At 53.0% G+C, this 27,170-nt stretch overlaps 3 protein-coding genes and 1 long non-coding RNA gene across 7 annotated transcripts; 3 read left to right on the forward strand and 1 right to left on the reverse strand.

Moving 5' to 3' along the window:
- Nucleotides 1-5,308: 5,308 nt before the first annotated feature.
- WDR74 (WD repeat domain 74) lies at nt 5,309-15,699 on the forward strand. The gene is made up of 11 exons (XM_031944130.1): nt 5,309-5,758; nt 5,841-5,950; nt 8,139-8,260; nt 8,637-8,700; nt 10,221-10,370; nt 10,483-10,584; nt 14,476-14,576; nt 14,683-14,738; nt 14,843-14,988; nt 15,075-15,131; nt 15,472-15,699. The coding sequence occupies exons 1-11, from the start codon at nt 5,698-5,700 to the stop codon at nt 15,676-15,678; spliced, it is 1,176 nt and encodes a 391-aa protein (XP_031799990.1). The 5' UTR covers nt 5,309-5,697; the 3' UTR covers nt 15,679-15,699.
- LOC116420155 lies at nt 14,570-15,708 on the reverse strand. Its single transcript, XR_004230432.1, has 3 exons — nt 15,469-15,708; nt 15,053-15,124; nt 14,570-14,765 (listed from the first exon to the last, which is right to left on the reverse strand). It is a non-coding gene; the product is annotated as an uncharacterized LOC116420155 (long non-coding RNA).
- A 140-nt stretch (nt 15,709-15,848) lies between these two features.
- On the forward strand, nt 15,849-16,626 carry LOC116420154 (testis-expressed protein 54-like). The gene is made up of 2 exons (XM_031944133.1): nt 15,849-15,954; nt 16,306-16,626. Exons 1-2 carry the CDS (start codon nt 15,891-15,893, stop codon nt 16,563-16,565), a joined length of 324 nt encoding a protein of 107 aa, XP_031799993.1. The 5' UTR covers nt 15,849-15,890; the 3' UTR covers nt 16,566-16,626.
- Nucleotides 16,627-16,930: 304 nt separating this feature from the next.
- On the forward strand, nt 16,931-27,170 carry STX5 (syntaxin 5). Of its 4 annotated transcripts, XM_023506484.2 has the most exons (12): nt 16,988-17,116; nt 18,707-18,803; nt 19,429-19,672; nt 20,301-20,374; nt 20,499-20,554; nt 21,751-21,821; nt 22,253-22,369; nt 22,449-22,505; nt 22,605-22,686; nt 23,422-23,528; nt 23,927-24,048; nt 25,549-25,708. In XM_023506484.2, exons 3-12 carry the CDS (start codon nt 19,448-19,450, stop codon nt 25,706-25,708), a joined length of 1,071 nt encoding a protein of 356 aa, XP_023362252.1. In that variant the 5' UTR covers nt 16,988-17,116; nt 18,707-18,803; nt 19,429-19,447. The 4 variants fall into 4 exon arrangements, with proteins under 4 accessions (XP_003774097.1, XP_023362252.1, XP_031799991.1 ...); XM_003774049.3 differs by lacking the exon at nt 18,707-18,803 and having other exon boundaries at nt 16,931-17,116; XM_031944131.1 differs by lacking the exons at nt 16,988-17,116; nt 18,707-18,803 and adding an exon at nt 17,194-17,244.

Genomic DNA, 27,170 nt, shown 5'->3' on the forward strand with positions numbered 1-27,170 from the left:
CTGGAAGGAACCGGGCTCAGAAGAAGTGAGGATTCAAATCCTGGCACCGTGTCCTTCCTAGCTAGTGGATTCTGGGTCAGAAAGAGGACTTTAGGTTTCCCTTGGGGTGGATTGAGAAACACGAAGGCTCACAATGGATCTCTGGCCCAGGAGTAAGACCTCACTGACCATAGAGCAGCTCTCAATAACCCACATGGTCCTCAGAAGTCAGGGACAGAAGGAAAAGAAAGGGAGCTGGGTTCGAGGACCAGCATCCATCACTGTAATGTTCTCTTCTCTAAAAATAGAATTGTTCTCTGAGAGCAGGTTTCTTGGGGGATTCTGGAGGGTTAGGGTTAGAGCTAGAGCCACAAGAGAGGGCAAGAGGGGGCCTTTTCTAGATCTATATGTGAGGAAGAAGAGATGGGGGGAGGGGGAGTCAAGCATCTATTTCTTAGCTGCCCCCGGAGCTCAGGGCTCCAAAGATATGAGGGGGTTAGGCAGGAGGTGTGGTGTCCTTCTTTTGTATGATACATGATGGTTCTCTGTGGAGCAGGTTTCTCAGGGAGGTTTTCTGGAGGCAGCCCTAGTTTCAGTTCCGAGTAATAATCACCTCAAATACAGCCAGCTGATAAAATCCAAACGTTTATTTTCTCCTTCCAAGTCTTATCTCTTTCCTTGGGCCTGGTTAGCTTTTAGAGGCCTCTCTCCCTCCTTGGTTCCAAGAGCTCTTGCAGTTCGTCTTTTGCCTCTTCCAGCTCCTGCCTCTAGCTCAACTCAGACTCAATCTCCTCCACTGACTGACTCTCAGTCTCCCAGAGTGCTCTTTGGCCCTGAGAACTTCTTGCTTATATGCTGTACACTGAGTACACACCAATCATTATATCACTGGGAAACCATTATTTGTTGTAGGATTAAATCAATGCTAAACTAGATTTAACCACTGTCTCCTCAATTCCACTTAGTGCCTTGTTTCAAGATCTGGCCCAGAATATCTCCTCGTAGGATCAGATCAATCATACTGAACCAGGCTAAATTAGATAATTATTGTCTATCAACTAGTTAGCACTTTGTAAGGATTCCAACAGGGAGGGACAAGGATCCTGGAGTCTTCATGTCTGAGGTGGTGATGAGGCAGCCAACCTAAAGGGATGGGGCAAGATTCCTGGAATCGGGAGTCTTCATTCTTATTGGTCAAGGCCGAGAGGAAGAGCCTTGATTTTAGGGCCAAGAAGAACCTCATGAGGAAAGGCTTCAGGGAAGAACCAGAAACCTTGCATGATTCCTACCTGGGTTCTTCTTTGTCTTGCACACTGACTGTTGGAGGCAGGACACTGTGTCCGAACCTAGCAGAGTAGTCAAGGCTGGACTTGCAACTCAAGGTATAGGTCCCAATCTGGCTCTGCCCTAGGACCCAGAGTGAGGGCCCCTTTCTGAGACAGTGCAAAGGAGGAAGACTTTCAAGCTCTGGTGACACAAATACAAGCACACTCTCTCACACTCACACACACTCTCACACTCAGACACACATCACACACACACATGCAGCCACTATAGAACTAGAAAAAATGACAAAGAGAACAAACCTGGGGAGATTTAGATGAACTGATGCAAAGTGAAGCAGGCACAACCAAGAGAACCTTGTATTCAGGAACAGCCACATTGTAAGGTGATCACCTGAAAATGGCTTTGCTATTTTGATCAATACAGGGAGCCATCGACTTGGCCAAGACAATTCTGAAGGAGTCAAGATGAAAAATACTCTCCCCTCCATGCCCCCTCCTCCCCTAGGGAAAGAACTGATGGAATATGAGCCCAACTTGAAGCACTGTTACCTCATTTGATTCTCACCGCAATCCTTCCTGGGAAGTAAGTGCCATTAGTATCACCATTTTTAATGATGAAAAAACCGAGGTAAAGAAGGTAAGTGTCTTGCTTTGGTTCACGTGGCTGGTGTCTGAGACCACATTTGAACTCAGATCTTCCTGACTCCAAATCCAGCATTCTATTCACTGGGCCATTTGGCTACTTATAGAAGATTGTTGGGTTTTTGTTGTTGTTTGTTTTTTAATTTTTTTAAAGCTTTTTATTTTTTAGTGGACAATTCTTCAACATCAGCCTTGCAAAACCCTGTGTTCCAATTTTCTCCCCCTTCCCCCATGCCATCCCCCAGATAGCAAGTAATCCAATATATGTTTAACATGTAGAAAGAAATGTTAAATGCAATATATGTGTGCATAGTTATATAATTATTGTGCTTCACAAGATAAAAAAAAGAAGCAAAATAAAATGTAAGCAAACAACAAAGAGTGAGAATACTATGCTGTGGACCACACTGTTCCCATGGTTCTCTCTCTGGGTACAGATGGCTCTTCATCACTGAACAATTGGAACTGGCCTGAATCACCTCATTGTTGAAGAGGGCCACGTCCGTCAGAATTGATCATCATATAGTCTCGTTGTTGCCGTGTACGATGATCTGGGTTATCAAAGATCTTTGAACACAGTCACAGATCTGTACCATGGCAGGATTATTGGAGCCACAACGTGGAGGACAGAGAGCCAGGGAGAAAAACTGGATCTAGCAAAGTCAGCGATAGAAACTATTACAGCAGTCTCCTCGAGGGGAAGAGAATGAGAATGAATCAGGGAAGTTCTCAAGGGTAAATGTTTAACAACTGGCTTTTTTTGGGAGGGAAGAAGCAGAGTTGTAAATATGACATACTTTTAAGTTTGATCTGGATTTATTAACATTTTCTACCTCACTTTCTTAAGTTCAGGCAATCAACAAGACCATAATAAACCGAGTACTGACTTGGAGCTTTTATGAATTTCTGGGGTATAAATGCTTACACTGAAAACTTAAGCTGAGCTACTCTGGTCTGCTTCTGGTAGTGTCCATTGGAGCACAGAATAATAGAGACGTGGTAAAGGTGGGCTGTGTTAGACAGCCAAATCTTAAAGATGAGTCAAGGAAAAGTGGGGAGCAGGGATGGGCGAGGTAAGGGAAACAAGTTCTGATTTGGATAGGCCAGAGTTTGCTGTGCCAAAGCTTAACACACTGGAGAGGTCAAGAAGCAAGAAAAAGCCATTAAAAAAAAATTGTTAAAATGGGCAGTTGGATAGAGCACCGGCCCTGAAGTCAGCAGGACCTGAATTCAAATCTGAGCTCAGATACTTAACGTTCCTGCTGTGACCTGGGCCTGTCACTTAATCCCAACTGCCTCAGCCAAAAAACCAAACAAACCAAAAACATGGCATTTGGGAGTACAGGACCAACTGGGCCTCAGGAGGGGGAATAAGCGATCTGAGAGCCATGTGCATAGAAACGACTCCACTGTGTACTTTGGGCACACCTGCACACCTCTTTGAAGGGGAGCACCAGAGCTTCTGCCACAAAGAACTTGCACAACAAAACCCCAGAGGATGTCAAGGACCTCAGGCTGCAGTGTCTCAGTTAGCCACTGGGGGGAGATCTAAAGCAGCATCGCACCGGTCCATCCCCCGCCAGCCATCCAGAAGCACCAGGGGTTGCCCTGGGCAGCTTTCTAAGACTTTATAAATTGCCCGGCAGGTGCCAACGGGCACTGATGGAGGGAGATTTTTTGTGCCAGCTTTAAACCAAAGGATCATGGGTCTACTTAAAATAAAAACACTAGTAGCAGTAGTAGTAATAAAAATTCTTCCCCCAAACCCTCCCCATTGGGCTGGAGGATGGAGGTAGAAAGACCAATAAGGAGATACCAGGGCTCCTGGGCCTCTGCCGATAAGATCCCACCAGAACCTTGAGGGGCTGGTCCCTAAGCCTGCCAGCTCCTCGCCTGGGCCTGGCTCGGCTTAATCCCATTAACATCCTGAGAGAACCAGGACACATTCTGCCAGGGTGACCAGGGGCAATCTCATCTCTCGCTGAGCTAGGCTCCTGTCTATCGGGGCTTCCAGATTAAGCAGGGATTGGAACCAAAACAATTGATTAACTAACTCTGGATGGACATTGGATCATTTTGTGGTTGTTTAGTCACGTCTGACTCTTCGTGAACTCAGGGTTTTTGTAGCAGAGATAATGGAAGTTTCCTTCTCCGGCTCATTTTACAGATGAGGAAACTGATGTAACTGGGGTGGAGTGATTTGCTCAGGATCACATAGTTAGTCAATGCCTGAGACTAGATTTGAACTCGCCTGCATATCCTACTCACTGTGCCATTTAGCAGCCCCCGCCCCCAAACCCCCTCCCCACATTAAACAGCTCCTTCATCTCACTGAATTATTATCCAATGATATCAAAGTGTCCATTACAAAGCCCTAAATGTGCCACAAACAAAGGCCGAGGCTTTGAGATTGATTTCGGAAGTCACTTTGAACCAAGGAATTCAAGGCTTACTAACAAACTGGCGCCAAGGGGGAGACTCGCTGAACACAGAAGAAGCCGTCAACTTGCAGGCTGGGGCTGAATATGTTAAGGGAGGGAGTTTCTTGACAACCCAAATTTAAATCTACAGGATAGAAAGATACTTAAAACAAAGGACATCTAGGCAATGCCAGTTGGGGGAGGCTCTTGGTACCATAAAATGGATCAAAACATTTGGAGAAAAGCCTCACAAACATCCGTATAACACAAGCGCCTGCACACACACACACACACACACACACCCCCTAAAGAAATAGAACATGGATAGACACTTAAAATGCAGCACAAGGGAGTCAGAAACTTACAGACTTTGAATAAGCAGCTATTGCTTTCTTAAGCATTAGTCCATGTTGGTACAAGCTAACTAAACCCATGAGGAAAACCACAGAAATGACAAGGAATTCTCTGGGCAACGGACTCTTAGGCAGAAGATGATGTCCATGAAACCTTGAGCCTGCCCAGAGAGCAGGGCACGAAGAGGAAAGGAAGTAAGAGATGCGCATAAACGAAACTCGCTCTTTTGCTTGGCCGAAGTCTCCCTCTTCCTAATCTCTCTCTTCCTGCCAGGAGCCCGTCACTATCAGACTGACCACCCGGGCTTCTCACTTGCTCACCCTGGCGCCCGATTCCCCATATTAAGGTCTTCACCACCGCATCCCTGCCTCAGGCTCTCCCCACTACGTTCCCTCCCTTTCATTCATCTTCCTAGGGGCACATGCGGCCACTTCCTTCCCATCTCTTTTGTGTAATTTCTAGCGTTCAAAGCCTTTCCTAAGCCGCGCCCCCCCCATCTCCCCCCGCCCCCACACGCCCTTCCCGCGGCCCGGCGGACCCCGGACGCCAGGGGGCGCTCCGGCCCAAGAGCGGCACCGGCCGAGCGGGCCCGGGGCTAATGAGCGGCCAAGGCTGCACGTCCGGACGTGACGTAAGCCGGGCCTAACGTATCGCACAACTACGGACCCAGGCACGGTTGGAATCTATTTTTAAAAAAGGTAACGGGGATCTGCGCCCCCCCCCGGAGACCTCGATTCCTGGGCATCCTCAAGGATAAGGATAAAACCTCACGGGGTCTTAGCCATGAGACTGGGACTGGGCAGCGAGCACCCCGGACGGCCTCGCGGCCCGGACTCACAGGAGTGGAAGCCCCCGCGGCGCCGCTTCGCAGCATCTCACGGTCCGGCTCACGGAACGTTCCCTAGAAGAACCGCCGCTTCCTAGCCGGACCGATTTTTAAGTCACATCCGGTTGCTAAGGGAGGCGGGGCCGGAAGTTATGGTCGCGAGGCCCGCCCCCTCTTCCCCGGAAGTATCATGGCGGCGTCGGCACGCTGGAATCACGTGTGGGTCGGTTCGGAGACCGGAATCTTGAAAGGTGAGCGGAGCCGGGCGGGGGTGTAGGGGAAACGGGGGCCGGGTCGGGGCGCGGCGCTCACCCCCTCGCTGTCCCGACGCAGGCGTGAACTTGGTCCGGAAGCAGGCGGTGAACTTCACGGAGGCCGAGGGCAAGCCGCGGCGGGAGGAGGAGGTGAACGTGCTGTGCTGGGCCGACGCGGCCGAGAGCCAGGTGAGGCGGGGGCGGGGCTGGTGGTTGACGGCGGGGGCGGGGCGGGGGAGGCAACGAGGGGCGGGGCGGGGGGACCACCGCCTCCTCGAAGTCCGCCAGGATTCGCCCTCTGTCCCTCGCCTTTAAAGGAAAGGGCATCGGTACCACCCCCCTCCCCCTTAAGGAAGCCCCCTCCGGAGCAGTTGAGGCAGGGCGCGGGCTCCCAGGGGCCTGTCTTCCGGCAGGGCCCCTGCGGTCCCCGGGCGTCCCGGGGTGGGAGGGGAGCAGGAGGCATCCCTGCGGAAGCGCGTCCCCCCGAGACCCGGCTGAGGGACGTGGGGCGTCGGGCGCGTTGGCGCCGTTTTCTTTCGCGAGAACGAGGGGGAGATGAGCGGTGGGGGACCCTGCGCTCTAGAGATTGCCTAGGTCCGCTTCTCCCACCTTGTGTTCCAGGGGAGGAAACTGAGTCCTGGCAGGGTGCCGGGCACCTCCCCCCGTCAGCCGGAGCCTCTGGGCAGCTCCTTCTCCTCGGGGGGCGGCTGGGCCCTGGAAGCCTCCGAATGCTTGGGGGTGGGGAGGATGGCATGGGGGGAGGGGCTGTGCAGCGCCTGTTTCTGGCAAAGCACCGAGAGGGGGCCCGACCCCCGAGGCCTCCGGCCCCTCCTCCCTCCGTGGCCTCTTGGGTCTGGTTCCCGGCTGTAAAACGCAGGGTTGGGCCGAGTCCTTTGGGGCTCTGTCAGGTGACGGTTGTGAGGATGGTCTCACAGGGGAGACTGAGGAGCGGCGGCGAGATGCCGGGCCTCCCCATCCCGGGGCCGCCACAGCCACGATCGGATGGCAGCCGAGCCCTCCCGGGGTCTGGAAGAAAGCTCATGCTGCCAGGCTGGAAAGGCGCGGGAAGCAACTGAGACTTTGTAGCTTTGATGTTACTCTGCAGGTCCTTTTATTCTGCTACTTGTAACCAGTCCAAGCCTCTTCCTCCGAGTGTCCAAGCTCGGGAGTTGAAAAGTTCAGCCTCCTCTGGGGTTAGATAACCAGGTTTCAGATTTCCCATAACCAGGCAAAGCAAAGCTTATCGCAAGCGTCCCCTCAGCCTGGAGGAGCAGAGGCTTCTGTCCCTTCTTTAACCTCATTCAGAAGGTGGTTTTATCTAATCCCAGGCTCCAGTGAGTTGATATCCCTCCGTCTGTATCAGTGACCTTGGGGTGCAGCTGGGACCCATGTATTCACAGAAGCTTTTGTTAGAAACAGCGGCGGCTTCATCCTGTGTGAGCTGTGCCCATTTTCTTTAATTCAACCAGGCCTGGTCCCTCGCTCATCATCCCTGCGATGTTGGATAATTATGATTTTGTTCTTATAAAGCAACTACTATCTTCAGTTCTGGATCTTTGACGTGAACCCGAGGCAAGCCAATGACCTGCTTTAGTGGCTGTTGGCGCCCCTGTTACGAAACCACGTGCCTTGGTTTACCTTTTGGTTAAGTTTCCCAAGCACATCTTTGTTGCTCACCTGCTGTGCTGGCCCATGCTCGGTGCTGGGGACACACGGGCACATAATGGTAAAAGAGACAGTGGTCGCGATTCAAATTTTACATGGTCATAACTACATCAGGAATGATAGCGGCCCTTGGAGTGGTTTGAGGTTTGCAAAGTACTTTACGGGAAGCCATTATGGTATGAGGTTGTCTGGGAGAGCGTAAGCATTAGTGATTTGGGGGAATCGGGACAATCCGGTGAATCGGTCCCCAAACTGACCTAAGATGAGAAGTGGTTTTGTTGCCGGCGGTAACGCTGCAGAGAAGCTTCAGCCTGTGCTGGGTATCCGTTCACAAAATCAGGCATATGATATGTTCGGGTTGTCTTGTGTCTTAACGGGATTTTGGGAAGTCAGGAATTCTGTCTGTCTTTATTGTGGCTTTATGCACAGCAATTCTGCCTTCACTAGGGAGCTTAAATCCCAGGATTCAAAGGGAGTTCCAACTCCTTTTGCAAGGCAGTTGGGGTTAAGTGACCTGTCCAGGGTCACACAGCTGGTAAATGTTAAGTGAGACAGTCTGAGATTTGAATTTGCATCCTCCTGGCTACAGGGCCAGTGCTCTCCCTACTGCACCATCTAGCTGCCCCTCCAAGTCCTTTTTCTCCAGAGAAGGAAACGTGGGAAAAATCTTTGTCTGGGTGAGTTGAAACCAGCTTGATCCCTCTCCCTCCAGATTCTGATCGGCTGTGCCAATGGCACTGTGAAATCCTTCAGCACAGAGGAGGGCAAGTTCCTCAAGAGCAGGAGCTGTCCGGGAGGAGAAGGAACTTTTCGGGGGCTTGCAAAGCATGATGGGTAAGGGCCCCCAGACCACCACCCTTTCTTCCCCTCTTTACCCCTAAATCTGGCTCCAGTCTGGGCAGTCTCTCTTCTGGCAGCTTTGAATTCAAGAGTTCAACCTCCCTTTCCCAGATGATCCTAATCCTGGGCTTTGTTGCTGAGCACCGGGTTCTTGATTAGCCCTTGACTACATGTGGCTATTTTGGGGTGTGAGGGTACATCGGGAAACTTTTTTAGAACTGGGCAGGAAGAGGCAGGGGAGTGAGGCTTGTGGCTTAGGATGGAGAGTTGAGCTGCCCAAGAGAGCCAGGGCACAGAGCAGCTTCCTTCCCGCTAGGGCTCAGCTGGCACCTCTTTTACCCTTATCTCTTTGACTCCCCCAATTCCACAGCTGCCTCATCACTTGCGTGGAGTCTGGGATTCTCCGCCTGTGGCCCGAGGATTCCTCTGAACATGTGAGTGCTTTTCTTTGCCTTTAATCATTTAGGAAAGTAGTTTTGGTGGTGATTGTTGGGCTCGGCTTTTATTTGTTAGAAGCAGATATGCAGATAATCAAACAAAAATGTCACATAAAATATAAAATTAATTTGTGAAACTTATGTGACTTTTCAATTATGTGGCTAATTTTGTACATAATAACTTCTGATTTTCCAAAATACCTGTTCGACGGTCACCCTTGGAAAATCTTGTGTTCCAGATTTTTTCTCCCACTCCCCACCCTTAAACAGCAAGTAATCCAGTATAGGTTAAACATGTACAATTCTTTGAAACATATTTTGGGGGTTAACTTAAGAAGCCAGTGCTACACCATAATTTTGGGGATTCTGTTTCCCCTTCTGAACATGTTTTTCTTCAGTGCATCTTTCAGGATTTTGCTGCTGTTTCTCATTATCAACATCATTATTCTCAGTGCATTTTTCTTTTATTCTGGGCCCCCCTCATTTGTCTTCCTGTATTGCTTCCTGTTCTTCATAGTAAACTTCTTAAAATCCAGTAATAGTGCACAATAGTTTCCTCAGTCATTCCCCACTTGTTGGGACATGTGGATCTTCTCTGCTTTTTACTGTTGTGGATAATGTTGCTATGATGTTTCAGCAAAGATAGGTCCTATTTTGCCTATAATAAAGGGGTTTCTTGGGATAAAACCATGTTTCTTTCCCAAAAGAGTCCAACAGGTGATAATTCCATCAGCCTTGTAATAGTTGCCTTGTTTCTTTTTAAAAATAGAACTTTTTATTTTTTTATGAACAAAAATCTCTTTCCCCAATTGAAGGGTAAGGTTAAAAACCCTCATCATAGATGGGCACAGAAATCCCTGCTTTCTCCTGCCTGCTGTCTGTCAGAAGATGCACAGTTTGCATCCCTCATTGATCCTGGGAGTTTGGTTGCTTAGTCATGGCATCAATCAGCGATTTTTAAGTCTTTCATAGCAATTTTCTTTACAGCCCAGTTATGATTATATTGTCCCCTTTTCTCCTTATTTCATTTTATGTCTCAGTCTTAGAAGTCTTCCCAGGCTTCTCTTAAAGTGTTCACTTCATCCTTTGTATTCCCTTATATCCACATACTGTAATTTTTTTTTTCTTTTTCCTTTTTTTTTTTCTCATAATTACAACTTTTTATTGACAGAATCCGTGCCTGGGTAATTTTTTTCAACATCCTTTGCACTCACTTCTGTTCTGACCTTTCCCCTCCCTCCCTCCACCCCCTCCCCCAAATGGCAGGCAGTCTCATACATGTTAAATATGGTACACATACTGTAATTTGTTAAGCCACATTTCCATTTTTTGCCACCATAAAAACAGCTGCTCCAAACATTTTTGTACATCTGGGCCCTTTTCCCTTGACTGGCAGGTATCCTGCCCTGTCTTCTGTGATTCTCTGGCTTCCCTTTGGAAATACTGGGATACCCTAAAATACTGTGATACCAGGAGGAATTGGCCCTTACCTCCCTCTGTGTTCCCTTCTATCACAGGTCAAAGAGCTCAGTGTGGGTCCCAGTGTTTGCAGGATGCGCCAGGATCCTGACAGACCTCACATAGTGGCCACTGGTGGGAAGGAGAATTCCCTGAAAGTGTGGGACCTGGAGACGTCGTCCCAGGAGCCCATATTCAAGGCTAAGAATGTGAGTGATGGCTTCCAGGCGGGGGATGTCAAACTGCATGCTCGGGATGGGGGCCATAGAACTGTCTGCTGGACAACCTGGGATGGGTCTAACCCATGTGTCCTCTTCCTAGGTCCGAAATGACTGGTTGAATCTCCGGGTTCCCATCTGGGATCAGGACATCCAATTCCTCCCCGGGTCACAGAAGATTGTGACATGCACTGGACATCACCAGGTAAGAGAGCGGATATACAAACCATGGGAATCACCTAGATGCAGGAGCTAAGCCCAGTGACCAGTTGCACTGTCTGGCACAGCTACTCGTCTAGCAGTTACTATGGTCATTTATTACTGTCTTGTGTACTTACCCTAGTCTACTGATCTACAACTCTGTTTTATACTATAGTTTAACATCTGATATTGCGAAACATTTTGTTATATTATTAACATGGTCTTGTCCTTCATCTCCCAATCAAGGGACCTATATTTGGTTTGATTTATTTTTATTACAGCTTTTTATTTTTAAAATATATGCATGGGTAATTTTTCAACATTGACCCTTGCAAAACCTTCTGTTCCAAATTTCCCCCCACCCCCACCCCCTCCCCTAGCTGGCAGGTAGTCCAATACATGTTAAATATGTCAAATACAATATATGTATACATAGTTATACAGTTACTTTGCTGCACAAAAAAAAAAAAAAAAAAAAAAAAATCAGATCAAGAAGGAAGAAAAAAAAATAGCGAACAGCAACAGAGAGAGTGCGAATGCTATGTTGTATCCCACATTCAGTTCCCCCAGTTCTCTCTCTCTGGGTGTAGATGGCTCCTTCATCACTAAAAAATTAGAACTGGTTTGGTTCATCTCCTTGTTGAAGAGAGCCACTTCCATCAGAATTGATCATTATATAGTCTTGTTCTTGCCATGTACAATGATCTCCTGATTCTGCTCATTTCACTCAGCATCAGTTCCTGTCAGTCTCTCCAGGCCTTTCTGAAATCCTCCTGCTGGTCATTTCTTATGGAACAATAATATTCCTAACATTCATATACCATAACTTAGCCATTCTCCAATTAATGGGCATCCACTCAATTTCCAGTTTCTTGCCACTACAAACAGGGCTGCCACAAACATTTTTGTACATACAGGTTCCTTTCCCTCTTTTAAAATAACTTTGGGATATAAGCCCAGAAGAAACCCTACTGGGTCAAAGGTTATGCACAGTTTGATAGCCCTTTGGGCATAGTTCCAAATTACTCTCCAGAAGAGTTGGATTTGTTTACCGTTCCACCACCAATGTATCAGTGAGGGACACATATTTGTTAAACTCCTACTGTTCGCCAGTAACTCTACTAAGTTAGGGATCCAAGTATCCAAAACATACCCATTAGGGAGGAAGAAGGAGAGGACACCAGCATTGGGAGAATCCGAGGTTTCTTTTTGAGGGTAGAAATTAGAGCTATAGTGGTGGAGGAGAAGGAGGTGGCAGCCTTGCTTTAGGGTTGTTAGGTGGTGCAGTTAATAAAAGTGCCAGACCTGGAGTGCTGGAGGACCTGAATTCCCATTTGTCCATAGACACCTGTAGTTATATGGCCCTGGACAAGTCATTTCACCTTTTTGCCTTAGTTTTCCTCATCTCTAAAATGAGCTGGATAAAGAAATGGCAAACCATTCCATTGTCTTTGTCAAGAAAATCTCAAATGGGACCACAAAGGGTCAGACTGGACAACAAATCCTTGCCTTCTGATCTTACTGGAAAGACCTGTTTTTTTTTCTTAGATTTAAATACTATTTTAAGGTAAAGGTCCACTTATTTCTATGGTTTTTACAGTCTTTAGTAGAAATAAGTTTTGGAATTGGGCATTTATGGATATAATCATATCGTATTTGTTATATTTTTAGTCTTTTTTTTTTTCTGGTTACATGTACAATAATTTTTAACATTTTCTAAAATTTTGAATTCTAAATTCCTTCCTTTAGCCCCTTCCTAGGATGTCGAGCAATTTTATACTTAAGGATTATACTTATGCAGCCAATCAAAACATATTTCTGTCATAGTTATGTTGTGAAAGAAAACGCAGGTTGGACAATCACCACTATCCCTCCAAAAAAAAAGTTTCAAGAGGAGGATAGCGTTTTTCATCATGATTTCTTCAGAATTGTTTTAAAGGATCATTGTATTGCTGAGAACTAATTCTCGGTCATCATACAATATTGTCGTTGCTATATAAACTGATCTCCTGGTTCTGCTGCTTTCACTCTGCATCGGTTCATGAAAGTTCAGGTTTTTCGGAGAGCATCCTGCTCATTATTTCATGTGGCACAATAAGAATCCATCACACTCAAAATTTGTCCAGCCACTCCCCAAATGCTGAGCAGCCTCTCAATTTCTAATTCATTAGTATTACAAAAAGGGCTGATAAGATTGTTGTATATGTGGATCCTTTTTATTTTTTATGATCTCTCTGGGACACAGACCTAGTAGTAGCATTGCTTATTCAAATGGCATCTGTAGTTTTTATAGCTCTTAAGGATTAGTTCCAACTTATTCTCCAGAATGGCTGGATGGGTTTACAGCAGGGGTCCTCAAACTATGGCCCACTGACCAGATGCAGCAGCTGAGAATGATTATCCCCTTCACCCAGGGCTATGAAGTTTATTTAAAGGCCCACAAAACAAAGTTTTTGTTTTTATTATAATCCAGTCCTCCAACAGTCTGAGGGACAGTGAACTGGCCCCCTATTTAAAAAGTTTGAGGACCCTTGGTTTACAGCATCACCAACAGTACATTAGTGTTCCAGTTTTTCCTCTCCAGTATTTATCATTTTCCTTTTCTGCCATAGTCCATCTGATAGCTATGAGGTGGTACCTCAGAATCGTTTTAATTTGCCTCGCTCTATTTCAGTTTTCTTTGTGATTCTACCTGCATTGGTTTTGTTTGTGCAAAAGCTTTTTAGTTTAATGTAATCAAAATTATTTTCTATTTTGTGACCCCCGCGTCTCTTTGGTCATAACTTCCCTTATCCATAGATCTTATAGGAAAATTATCCCATACTCCCCTTATTTGCTTCTGGTATATCAACTTTATGTCTAAGCTGTGGACCCATTTTGATCTTATTTTGATAGATTGAGATGTTGGTCTATACCTAAGTTTCTGTTTTACGATTTTCCAGATTTTCTAGCAGTTTTTGTCAAAGAATGGATCGTTATCCCCAAAGTTTGGATCTTTGGGTTTATCAAACACTAGATATTATGGTCATTTACTACTGTCCCGTGTACCTAACCTATTCTACTGATCTGCCACTCTGTTTTATTATATGCTGAACATTTTGTTATATTGTTAACATGATTTATTCCACTGGTAGTCTTCCATATCTTGAACCACCACAGTGGATTACATGTTTGATGTAATCACCACCTAGCCATAGTTTATGCTCTTTTCAGTGTAGTGTGGGGTTCATGACAGAAACAGGGTGAAGACTGAGCTTCTCGACCAGTCCCTGCTGCCGTTTCCTCCCCTTCTGAATGAGCAGAGTGGCCTGCCCATCCTGCCCCTGGATCCAGCCCCCCCTGGGCCTGTTGGTGCCTCCTGGCTTCTAGTTCCCCCAGCCTGAGCTAACGGCTCCGTGCTAGGAGAACACAAGCTCACCTCCATTTTGCCTCGGCTCTGACCTTCTCGTGAGGCCTGAGGTTCTTGTAGGGAGGGCTGCGTTGTGCTTTTATGATTTGGGTTGCCCTCTCTGGGCTGGCCCACTCCTCACCTTCTCCTGTTCCCTGATTAGATCCACCATGGAATGGCCCCGGCTCTTTCCCCAGAACCTCTAGCTTTCTGGCTGGCACTTGGCAGGCCCCAAAGACCGGTCTCACTGACCACTTTGTGACTGGTGATGGAGAGCTGGTGTTGTAAGTGTGTGGCTGTACGGCCAGATTCCGGATCCCCAGAGGATCCTGGAGATATTGGAACAGATCTGACTTTTCCCTCCTCGGCCCATTTCACAGATGAGAAAACTGATGCCAGAGAAGGGGCAGGTGCCTGCTCCGAGATGGGGGACAGCCGTGCCCTCCTGCCTCCAAGGCCAGCACTCTTTCCACGGCACATCATGTTAATGTCCCAGTTTCCTTCCAGGTCCGAGTGTATGACCCAGCCTCCCCACAGCGGCGGCCTGTGCTGGAAACCACCTATGGAGAGTATCCCCTGATGGCAATGACTCTCACTCCAGGGGGCAAGTGAGTGATGGGAGCGGGGATCTGGCTGGGCTCTGGGGGGGCAGGAAATGGCAAAGCCAGCTCATGTGGATCGATCCCTGATTACCCTTTGGGTTCCTTTCCACAGCTCCGTGGTCGTGGGGAACACCCATGGGCAGCTAGCAGAAATTGACCTCCGGCAGGGTGAGTTGGCTGGAGGAGCTTCAGGAGCTGGGAGGTGGGGAAGAGGAAAAGCGCCCGCTCTGATCACTTTCCTTGAAATGCTCCTTTCTCCCCACTCCCCGCAGGGCGCCTGGTCTGCTGCTTAAAGGGTCTGGCGGGCAGCGTCCGGGGGCTGCAGTGCCATCCCACTCAGCCCCTTCTTGCCTCCTGCGGCCTGGACAGAGTTCTTCGGGTACACCGACTTCGGGAACCTCGAGGACTAGAGCACAAGGTGATGCCCCTCCCTTTCTGCCCCGTCCTGCTCCAGCTCTTGCCATCCCCCCATTTTCACTCACGTCGTCCAATTGTCTCCCTCAGGTCTATCTCAAGTCACGGCTGAACTGTCTCCTCTTGTCAGGCAGGGACAGCTGGGAGGTGAGAACACACACCATCACCCAACCGCGGTTGTTTATTAGTGTCTGGTGGGAATGGGCAAATGGGCAACAGCCAAGGCAGCTGGAGAGCCAGGCAGCCCTTGGAGGGCTTGCTGAGTGGGGACAAGGGAGCCAAAGCTGCTGGGGTGGAGGGGCAGCCCCCATAGTGTCTACTCCTGGACCTCTTGGAATCAGGAACCAGACACTGTTCCCTTTCAGTTTTAAGCTGTCATCTATGTGATCAGTTGGTCCCCTCAGTACTAAAAATGGCCCAACTGGACCGGCAGTGGGGAGGGGGAGGGCCTCTCATCAGCCCTAAAGCTTTGCCTTCCACTCACCAGGATGAGCCCAAAGATCCTGCCCCAGTAGTTCCCGAAGAAGCAGAGAGCGACGAGTTGTGGGATTCGCTGCAGCCAGTGGTTGCTGGGGCCAAGAGGAAGCAGAAGCCCCTGGGAGCCCAACCTGCAGGGAAGAAGCAACTGGGAGCCCAACCTGCAAGGAAGAAGCAACAGCTACTGAGTGGCCCCTCACCTGTTCCCCCTTTATAAATAAAGATGTCTCCAACCTTCTGTGATCCTGCCTCTTCCCCTGGGAGGGAGTAGATGGGAAGCCAGCTGCCTGGCCCCTGGGAGAGCCCCGGCCAGGGGTCCTGGGACAGCGGCCGACTGGGAGAGGGGGGAGGGGAGGACTCTGACGTCACAAAAGCCTCAGTAGTGGGGCGAGGCTATGGCTGCCTGGACGCCAGGCCTGTGATGGGGTGATGGGCTGTGTCAAGTCCAAGAACAAGAGTAAGGATGAAATATACACCAAGAAAGAAATGGAAGGTAGGGTCGGTAGAGCCCGGGGGTGCGGCGAACCATTTTGGCGGGCCGGAAGGGGCTGCACGGCTGCCCCGGGGCAGGGCGGGACGGGGCCCGGCGCCTGGTGACCCAGGTGAAGGGGCGGGGTGGAGGCACTGCAGGCCAATGCGCAGAAAGGATGGTCTGGGACTGCACCCCAGTCCGGCTTGGCGGAGGAGTGAGGGCTCCCCAATCTGGGTGTACGGAGGAGGGTGCAGGTTAAGGCAGGTGCACCCTCGGGTGGGGGATGTGCCGGGGAGGCGGTGCCCCCTCGGAGGGGGGCATCCGGCCGAGGGCCCCGCAGCCTGGCTTTCCCGGCCCCCTCCCCGCCTGCAGGACGCTCCGGTCGCTTCGCCTCGACGCGGAAGTCCAACGAGAGCTTGATCATCACGGTGCTGTGGCGGCGGCTGTCCATGTTCAGCCGTCGGGGCTCCACGCGCAAACAGTCGTCCACGGTGAAGTTTGTGTCGGTTCAGAAGTCTCAGGAGTCCCACAACGACGAAGTGCTGGAGCAGCCGTCGAAGACAGAGCAGGAGCAGCAGCGGCTGGACGACTCAAAGTTGCCCAAACTAAAGGAAGAGGAGGAAAAGCGATGACCCCGGCGGACCCTTGCCCTGCCCCGCCCCCCGGAGAAGAGAATAAATGTAGCGACCTAGAGCCTAGAGATGGTGCCTGCCTCGCTCTTGGCTGGGGTTGGGGAGGGGGAGAGAGGGCCGGGGACTCAGTTTCCCCTGGGTAAAATGGGAGGATTTCTGGTTCGAGGGAATCTCGTAGCCGCCGCGAGCCCTTTAAGGGTCCTCCGGAGGCGGTGATGTAACCCAAGGGGGCGTGGCGACGTGGGTTTCCTTACGGGGAGGCGTGACTTAGGGTGGGATTAAGTCGATGAGTGGGCGTGGCCTGGTGATGTGAGGGGGCGTGGCCAATGATCCTTTCGGGCGAGTGGGCGAGGCCCTCACTGTTGCGGGGGTGTGGCCACCGGCGTCGGCGAGGGGGCGTGACGGCGCACTGCCGTCATTTGGGGGCGTGGCCACGCCTAGGTGACGTGTCAGCCTCTGGTCTCTGGTCGCGTTTCTCTTACTCGGTCCCCGGGGAAGAAGCGGTATCAGCCCGCGCGGCGGAGGCGGCGGCAGCAGACAGCGACGCGGAGGTAGGAGACGACCCGGATGAGGCTGGGAAAACGCTGGGGCCGAGGGCGGCCGTCTCTCGGTGGGGCGGGGATGGGGGGGAAGACGACCGACTCCGAGAGACCGGAGACTTCTGCCGGTCCTGCAGCTGGTGAGCGATGCCGCCCCTGCCCAATCAGAACGCCGCATGGCGTGACGGATAGCGCCGGCAACCAATTGTTGTTCGAAGCTGCGGAGGGGGCGGGGTTTACTATAGGGCGGGACTTCCGATGTCGGATAAACATTTTGGAGGGTACCCCTGAACGGCGTCCTGGTCTCCCGGGAGCCCCCATACTAAGTTCCCTCTGCTCTCTCCACCCCAGCTTTCCTCCAGCCCTTATTTAGCCTTTTCCTCAACCTTCCTCTTGCCCCACATTGGATCTCCCCCTCTGTCTTTTCCCTAGCCCTCCATTCTGCTCATTTCCCTCTCTTCTTCCCCCTTTCTCCTCTCATTTCCCTTCTCCAGCCCTCCTTTCTCCTTTCTCCCCACCTTTCATCCCTCTTTTTCCTCTCATCTGCTCCCTCCAGCCCCCCTTTCTCCTCTCATCTTCCCCTCCTTCTCTCCCTCCTCCAGCCCCCTTTTCTTCTCATTGCCCCTTCTCCAGTCCCTTTTGTCATCTCCCCCTCTTCCAGCCTCCCTTTTCTCCTCTCATCTCTTCTATCGCTTCCTTCTCTTCTCCTCTTCCCCTCCTCCTTCAGCCCCCCTTTCTCATCTCTTCCTCCTCCAGCCTCACGCATTCTCCTCTCCTCTCTACCTCTTCTCCTTCCCCAGTTCCCTCCCTTCTTCTCTGCCCCCATTCCTTCTCCTCTTTTGTTGCTCCTCCTTCCGCCCTTATTCCTTTCCGTCTCTCCCCTTCCATTTGTGCCCTCCCCATTTTTCTCTTCATTCTAACTTCTTTCCTTCATTCTTTCTCTCCCTGTCCCCGTTCCCTTCTTCCTTTCTCTCTTTCCTTCTTGTTTTCTCTACTTCATTCCTCCATTGCTTTTCTTTCCTGTCTCCTCTTTCTGCCCTCTGCTCCTCTCTTGCTTCTCTCCTGTACCCTCCTTTCCCTTCTTCTCCCTGATTGCTCCTCCTTCCTCCCCTTTTTGCCCTCCCTGGGGGGGAGGGGGGTGCAGGGATATGAAGAGTTAAAATTTGGCTTTAGACCCTACTTAACTGTGGGCACGTGACATGACTGTCGTTTGCCTCAGTTTCCTGATCTGTAAACAAAGATAAAACAGCATTGGCTACATTCTAGGATTGTTGTGAGGAGATATCTCAAAAGCACTTAGCACATGTCAGACACATAATAGGCACTTAATCAAGGCTTATTTCATTTCTTAGTCAAAGGCTTATTTCATTTTTTCCTTGTCCCCATCCTCTCCCTCCTATTCTTATCTCCTTCTTATTTTTTAAAATCTCCTTCCTTTCCCTTCTTCCTATTCTCTTTTCTCCTCCTATTTCTTTTTCCCTTTTCTCTGCCATTCTCTTTGATTTTCCTCCCCAGTCTTCTCCCCTTTGCATTTTCTTCTTCACTTTTATCTTCTTATTTCTATTTCTTCACTTCCTTATCTTTGTTTTCTTCTCTCCTCAGATTTCTTCTCCCACTCTCCTTCTGGCATGTCCAGCACAAAAAACTTGAGCTTGGAGTGACAGCTCCGGCATTCCCAGGGGCCGTCTCTGTGACCCGGGCAAGTTACTTACCCCCTTCGGCCTCAGTTGCCGCATCTGTAAAAGGAAGGGATCTGATCTTGCACTGCCCGGATCCATGCTTCCTCTTCCTGAGCCTTTCCTTAATCCCACCTCGCCCACTCTCCCTGTTCTTTTCCCCATCTTGTTCTTTCTCATCATCTTACGATTTCCTCCCTTTTCTTGGGCCAGTTGGAGGGGAATCTGGGGAGGGAAAAGTAGGTAGTGTTTCCTCCCTTCGAGAGTCCGTGTGATTTAATGGGTTCCCGTCCTGGCTCCTCTGTGACTCTGATCTGCTCTGGGTCAAGTCCCAGCCTCTGTTTCCCTGTCTGTAAAACGAGAGTACTGCTCCTCGTGCAGACATTCCCTCCCAATGCTCTCAGTCTGGAATGGGAACTCTTCCCCCCTCCTGCCCCTCGTGACTGCTCTGCTCTCCCCCACATTGATTCGAAGTGTGGGCCCTTCTGCTCAGTCCCCCATGAAGCCAGAGTTAAATGTCCGGCCAGATCAGCATGAAAAGTGGGGGGGAGGGGGATATCGTGGGCTAGCGGAGAAGGAAGGAGCCAGGAGTCTGGGGAAATGGGGGACGATGGAGAGCAGAGAATGATGGCTTGCCCCCCACAACAGTCCGAGGTTATGCGTCTAAATGAACACGAGGAAACGCTACGGGTCTAAGAACACAGATCAGGGAGTCTACCTGGGTCTCTCAAAGACACAGGTGCTGCCCCCTGCAGCGGCTGGCAGCGGCCTCAGCGGCAGCATCCCCACCACCACCTCCTCCCTTTCGCCGGGCCCCCCTCCTGACACCATGTCCTGTCGAGACCGAACTCAGGAGTTCCTGTCCGCCTGCAAGTCCCTGCAGAGCCGCCAGGTGAGGGCGACGGAAGGAGGGGCTCGCAAGGGTGGGCGCCGGGCCTTGGGAGGAGCTGGAAATCAGGGTCTTGGTGGGGGGCCACCCGGAACCCCTCGGATGTCCTGCAGAGAACATGGAGTCAGCTTGTGGGCACAGATGGGGAGCAGTTGTCACCCATCTGAGGTAAAAGCCAGGTCCTGCGGGCATATATGCCAACCGCAGTGCCCGCTGCCCCTGAGAGGGGGCCGAGGCCCAAGTTATAAAGCCGCCTCTGGATCTCAGCCAGCGTTAGACTTTGAGATCTGCAGATTACAGGAGGGAGAATACTTCCCCTGTTCCCCACATTAGAGCAGTGGTTTACTAGGGAGCTGGAGCAGCAAACAGTGAGGTCTATTATTGGGAGGGGAGCTCCAGAAGCCCACTTCCTGAGGTCTGGAATTGGGGGGTCCCAGAAGCCCACTTCCTGAGTCTAGAATTGGGAGGGGGGCTCCAGAAGCCCCCTTCCTGAGGTCTAGAATTGGGAGGGGGGCTCCAGAAGCCCCCTTCCTGAGGTCTAGAATTGGGAGGGGGGCTCCAGAAGCCCCCTTCCTGAGGTCTAGAATAGGGAGGGGGGCTCCAGAAGCTCACTTCATGATGTGTCTTCCAGAATGGACTCCAGACAAACCGGACAACGGCTCTCAGTGCTGTCCGGCAGCGCAGTGAGTTCACCCTTATGGCCAAGTAAGTTGGGGGGAGTCCAGATGCTGTGGGATGTTGGCGCCTTGTGTGTAGAGGGTGTTGAAGATAGGGGGGCCCAGCCTTCAACCCCTTTCCTTTGGGCTTACTCCCCTCTCCTCTGTCGTAGGCGCATCGGGAAGGACCTGAGCAACACTTTTGCCAAGCTGGAGAAGCTGACCATCTGTGAGTGGGCACGGGATTAGCTCGGGGGGACGGTGGGAGCCCCCTCCTCTCGGTCCGGCACACGGAGTTATTGGGCATCTGCCGGGTGGGGGTCTGAGGTTACCCAGACGAACAGTGACGGTCCCCAGTCCTGATGGCATTGATGAAAGGGCCCGTGGAACTGAGCCAGGCTGAGGGTTTGGCGGGGGACAAGACGGTCCCAGATGGGGATCACACAGCGCAGGCTGGATAACCAGAAAGGTGGGGAAGAGCCCTTTAGGGGGGCAGGGGTACAGATACTGCAGGGCAGGAAGAGGTCAGTGCTCAGGCTACAAAGCATCCTTGGCCTTGAAGGCGAACGGTCAGCCACAGCCTCCCAGGCTCGCGTCGGGGGCCATGTGGCTTCTGATGTTAACGGGACGAGCTGGGCTGGGGCAGGACTCCTGCCCCAGGAGCGAGGTCCAGTAGGAAAGGGAGCGAGCTTCCCAGGTTCTCTGCCAAGAAGTAACGGGCCAGACCCAGGAGCGACCCCTGCCCTGAGGAGATAGGAAGACCCCAGCATGGGGGGAGGGGAGGTATATACATGCAAGTATGTCCCCGTGCACATGTGAGCGTGTGTATTAGTGCATGTGGGTGTGTGGGGAGGAGCGTGGATGCAGGATATACGTACTAAGGGACAGACTCTGTGCCAGAGGTTGGGAGGACCAGTCTAAAAGTGAGCTCCCCATCCACGGGCTTATGTGCCCAGTCATAGGGGTGCTAGGCAAAGCCCTGGTGGAAGAAGCTCTTCAGGGGAGCCCGGAGCGCACAGGGGAAGGGGGAAGGGATGGGGCCCAGAGAGGCCAGGGGCCGGGCTGGGCTTTGGCAGAGGAACAGCCGCTTAGCCCAGAAAGGTGGCAGAGCATGGCCTTGGTGATGACGGCCTAAAAGCCACTGGAACCGACCAAGTGACGGCCCCCAGTGAAGAGGGGGACCCTGGGCCTCAGGGAGGCTAAGCACAGCAGCCCAGCCCAGATGAGGGAGGCAGTGGAGGGGTGGTAAGGAAAGGGACGTCTGGGTGGCAGCCATGGAGTGGGGCTATGCTCGGGGGGGAGGGGGTCCAAGAACCCCAAAATAAGCCGGGCTGGGTCCTCCAAGCCCCACGGAGCATTTGGGCTTTCTCTGGGTCTGGCTCCCACCTTCCCGTCCTCCCTCCCATTGGGGTCTCCTTTCTACAGTGGCCAAGAGGAAGTCCCTGTTTGATGACAAGGCTGTGGAGATTGAGGAGCTGACTTACATCATCAAACAGGTGCGCTGTGGGTGCACTTCCTCCTTTCCTCCTCCTTCTCTCCCTTTTTTTCCCCCTCTTCCTCCTCTTCCCCTTTCCCTCTTCTTCCCCTCCCCTACTTCCTCCTCCTCCTCTTCCCCTTTCCCCGTTGGCTTGCTCCGCTTCCCCAGCCACCTCCTGTACCTTTTGGGGGAGTCCCGGCCCCGTGTCCGCCCCCTGGCAGGGTCACTTCCCTTTCGATGTTGGTGTCCCCACTTGTCACGTCTGGACCCTGGCTCTGTGACCGCACTCAGACCCAGCTCGCTTGGGGCTCTGATGGGGAAGCTTGGCCCGGGCGTGGAGGTCGTGGGTCCTAGAGCCAGGCCCCGGCCCACTGGGCCCGACCTTCTCCTTTCCCTGGTTCCTCCAGGGCAGCAGGTGCTCACGCGGCCTCTCGCCGCTTCCTCCTCTAGGACATCAACAGTCTCAACAAGCAGATCGCCCAGCTGCAGGACTTTGTCCGGGCCAAGGGGAGCCAGAGCGGGCGGCACCTGCAGACCCACTCCAACACCATCGTGGTGTCCCTGCAGGTGAGGCCGAGGGAGGGCGGGGAGAGGAGGGCGTGCCGGGCGTGGCGCGGGAATGACCTGGCCCCTGTTCTTTTCCCAGTCCAAGCTGGCCTCCATGTCCAACGACTTCAAGTCTGTTCTGGAAGTGAGGACGGAGGTGAGACCATTCTGCATGGGGCTGGGGGGGCTGGGAGATGTGGGGACCACCATGGGCCAGGAAATAACCTCTCTTCCTCCCCATCCCCCTCTGCCCCAGAACCTGAAGCAGCAGAGGAGCCGCCGGGAGCAGTTTTCCCGTCCGTCTGTGGCAGCTCTGCCCCTTGCCCCCAACCACCTGGGTAAGGCGGGACCCCCGGCTCCTCACCCCTTCCTCTCTGAGAATCAGCCCAGCTTTGTCCACGGCACCGGAGTGGCTGCCCGCAAGCCCTCGGGCCTCGCGGGGTCCTTGCGTGTAGTAAGCACGTCAGGGGCCACTTAGAGTGGCTGGAGCAAGCAGCCGAAGGCACCAGTGCCCTCCGAGCCAGTGCTGAGGGTACAGGCCCGGGGAGAGAAGGGCCAGGCAGAGCCCTGGGGGATAGGGCCCCCAGAGGGCAGGGGGGATGGGAAAAGGGGCATCCCAGGCCCGGTGGCAGGATGGGAGGCGGGAGCCTTGGCTTAGAGGCCCAGATGTGGCTCGAGCCCTGGGGTGAGCTCCTTGACTGTGTCCCCATTTTCTCGCCCTTGGTATAAGTCCCTAATCCTGGGGGTCCTGGCACCCAGCCGGTGATGCTCTCACGTGCAGACTCCATGACTGCCCTCGTTCTCACCCTGGAACCCCAGGCCGTCAGAGGGCATCACGGGGGAGCTCAGGGTCCCCAGAGTAGACTGTGGGCCCCCCGAGGGCAGGCTCAGCCTGGAGAAGAGAAGGCAAGACACCAGGTCCTGGGCTGAGGGCTTTCTCTCAACAGCCCTTTAAAGTAGCTGCTGCAGTTTTATCCCCATTTTACAGATAAAGAAACCGAGGCAACCATGAAGTGACTCTCCCAGAGTCACGGTTTGTTGAACTGGGCTCAGCCTTCCTTCTCTTCCTGCAGGGGGTGGGGCTGTGGTGTTGGGAGCCGAGCCGAGGGCCGCAGGGGACGTGGCCATTGACATGATGGACTCCCGGACCAGCCAGCAGCTGCAGCTCATTGATGAGCGGGTGGGTACCGGGCTGGGGCCCAGGGAGCGGGGCCTGTGGTCAACAAGCATCTCTGGCAGTTCAGTCACTGATGGGGGACCTGCTCTGGGCCAGGCCCGGGGCACGCAGACCCCAGACAGGGGGCTCTGAGTGCATGGCCTTCCATGTCCAGCTGTGCACCCAGCACGTTCTCGTCGGTCCTGGGCCGCGGTGGGAGTGGGAAAGGAAGGAGACAGAACCGGAACCGTCCAGCGCTTTGGTCCAGGCAGTCAGACTGTGGGGGAGCATGGAGCGTGTGTCAAGCTGGGCAGGGCCCCCCCATGCCAATGAAACCCCATGGGACCTGAAGAAAAGAGCTGGGAGCCTCTGCCCCCCAGGAAACCTGCTCACATCTGTGTCCTTCTGCTTCTCCCTGGCAGGATTCCTACATCCAGAGCAGGGCGGACACCATGCAGAACATTGAGTCCACCATTGTGGAGCTGGGCTCCATCTTCCAGCAACTGGCACACATGGTCAAGGAACAGGAAGAGACCATCCAGCGGTAAGACACCCGGTCCTGGGGGCCATCATGGGAGAGGGTGGGCTCAGGGCCCCTCAATTGAGAAGAAACACTGGCCCCATTTTATGGCCTGGACCCACAGCTGTCTGAGGGGGAGCCCAGAGCAGGGTTTTTAAGTAAGTGAAGGAGATTCAGCTGTTGAAGTCTCCCCCCCCCCCCTGCCCCCCGCCCCCGGCCATGGGTTTGCATGGGTCATAGGGTGGTTCAGGCAATTTAAATGGAGATTTGGGGGGAATGTTGAGGAAGCCACGGGCGACCTATGAAGGCCAGAAGACGGCACAGGAAAAGTTGAGAATCTCAGAAATGCATAAAACAGACATAAGGGATAGTGCAAGATCACCCTGGATTTTATAGTGAGGTATCCTAAGCACCCCAGAAAAGGAAAAAAAGAAATCCAGACTCCTTTTCTGGTACAAAGGGAGCGCCCCAAACTTTCACATGCATTTTCCAGGTTGTGGCGGCACCGCGCTGCCAACCCCGAGAACTGTACATAGTTTGAAGTTAGTCAACATAAAGACATATTTTCTTCCCTATCCAAGCCTAAGGGTCCCCAAAAGCTACCTGTGGACCCCAATTTAAGAGCTCTTGGTCTGTCGCCAACATGTCTGATAGGCCTGCCCCAGCCTTCTCTCAAAGGGCCTTCAAGAAAATGGTGTCAGAATGATGGAGGTGCTTTGCCCTGGCTCTGGGGGCTTTGCTGAGAGGGGTATCGGTCAGTTCCAGAGGAGCGCATCTGGTGATGTGAGGCCTTCCTTCCCTTGAAGGAAGGCTGATTGAAAAGAGGCTGGGGGTGCTAGAGGTGGGGAGAGGCTGGGCACTGGTGGAGATTGGGGGGCTGCCCTCTGCAGCTGGGGGGGCAAAGCCCAGAGTCAGTCTGGGGCGCCGGTTGTACCCTTCTGGATGCCAGGTTCTGGGCCGGGTGCTGGGGTCACCCTGCCTTCTGGGGGCTCATGTTTGTAAGGGGGGAGAAGTTCAGGTCTTTGCTCTCCAAGGGCTTTGACCCTCTATCTGCTTGGCCATGGAAGCCTTTGCGGCCTTCTCGGGAGCGGTCCCTTCGCATGGCACCTCTGGGCTGAGGCCGGGAGACCGGAGCCAGCTCCCTTGGTCTCCAAAGCTCCCTGCTTTCCCTCTCTGTGAGTGGGGCAGTGCCATGAGTCCTGCCTTCCTGCCTTCCTGGAGGGTCCCCAGTGGACCCTAAAACCCACGCTCTACGTAAACACCAAGTATGATGGGGCGAGGGGGCAGCGACTGGAAGCTCCTGGGGAGGTCAGGGTCAGGCTCCCAGAAGACGCCACCCGATGACACTCACGGAGAGGCTTCTTCCACAGCCCCTGATCAGTGCCTCAGGCCACCCAGCAGGGATATTCTGGGCCATGAGCCCCGAGGGCCCCTCCTCCCCCACTCCCAAGCGCCCGCCAGTGGCCTCGGCTTCCTGCAGCCGCGTCCTTCACCCGGCCCGGTTCTGTCTCCTTCCTCTCCCAGGATTGACGAGAACGTGCTGGGGGCACAGCTGGACGTGGAGGCCGCGCACTCGGAGATCCTCAAGTACTTCCAGTCCGTCACCTCCAACCGCTGGCTCATGGTCAAGATCTTCCTCATCCTCATCGTTTTCTTCATCATCTTCGTGGTCTTCCTGGCCTGAGGCTTCCTGGTGTGGAGGCCCCCGGGTGGAAATCATTCCTTCAGGGGCTCCTGCAGCCCCGCCTGTCTGGGGCAGTGGGGGAAGGGCAGGAGGCCATCCCTGTTTCCTGGGACTGAAGGAAACGGTCCCTGCCCTGTGACCCCGGGCCCACCTCTGCCCTTCCTTTCTTCCACCCAAACTCACCAGTTTGGACTGCCGTGAAAGGGCGAAAGGGGAGGGGGCCCCGGGCCCCAGCGGGGAGTTTCTCTGTGCCCGCCCTGGCGCCTGGCAGAGGCTCTATTGCTGATGTGCACAAGGGGAGAGGAGAAGGGAAGGCGGGCGTCCCTGCGGCTTCTCCCCTCCTTCCCCAAGTCTTCACTGTGTCGGACAGAGCCCCAGCACCCCGGCGGGCGGCTCCCAAGGACTGCGTCAGTTTGCCAAAGGCACTGTCATCCCCATTTTGCCGGAATTACAGCAGACGGTCAGCCCTGTCGGCCTTGTCCTCATTTCAGGGAGGGCGCGTGTCGCGGGGTTGGCCGGGGCTCCCCCGGGCTCCCCCTGGGCTAGTGAGCGGCCGGGGCTGGCCTAGCTGAGGCTGCTGGTCCCATCCTAGCAGCAGCCAGGGAAGTTAGTCTGAGACCCCGAGCCTCTTCTCCAGAGGGAGGAAAAGGAGGGAGAGGGAGAATCTGAGCCAACGATGTTCTCAGTGAACTTGGGAGGGGTTGTCTCAGCCCCTTTGCCCACTGGCTATGCTCCTCCTTGAGCTTTTGGGGGGGGGGGGGCTAAGGCCAAGGGGCTCATGATCCTCCCCTGCTGGGATCCCGCTGTCTTCAGTGGCCCATCTTCCTGCAGGCAATCCCAGGGCTCTCTGCCCTTGGATCAGACCAGGAATGCAGCAGCCGCCCCCTCTCCTCAGCAGACCTCCTCCCAAGGCTTTCCCTTGCCTTCTCCCCACGGCCTGCCTATGGCCAGCAAGCCCCATGGTTATCCAGCTGGTGTCCCAGAGCCGTAGGCGTCCTTGTGAAGGCCCCCATTTCTCAGATCCCTCCCATGTCCCAGGCACACGGGCACCCCAGGGAGGCAGCTTGTGCTCTTGGGGACCTGGCACTCTGCTGCCCAGATCCTGGGGTCCAGTCCCCAAGGAAGAATTTGTTAAGGCTTCTGGTTCTATGTAAAGGATGAGATTTCTGGGGAAGCATATGGGGAATGCTCCCTGCCCGGACGGGCTTGGGAGACCCTTGAGACTATCATCAACGAGAGCCCCCAGAGGCCAGTGGCTTCCTGTCCTCTCCGAGGCTTCGGACCTCAACAAGACAGAACCAGTTCTGGGGGAACTCGGAGAGCTGGGATGTGGTGGGGGGAGGATGAGGCATCATGGGAGGAGCACTGGGCCTGGCAAGAGGCAAGGAGACCTGCATTTGAGTCCTGGCTTGCTCCTGATGTGCCCTCAACCAAATCAATAAAAATAGACGTTTCTCCAGTG

This window comes from Sarcophilus harrisii, chromosome 6, assembly GCF_902635505.1.
Source record: "Sarcophilus harrisii chromosome 6, mSarHar1.11, whole genome shotgun sequence".
NCBI lineage: Eukaryota > Metazoa > Chordata > Mammalia > Dasyuromorphia > Dasyuridae > Sarcophilus > Sarcophilus harrisii.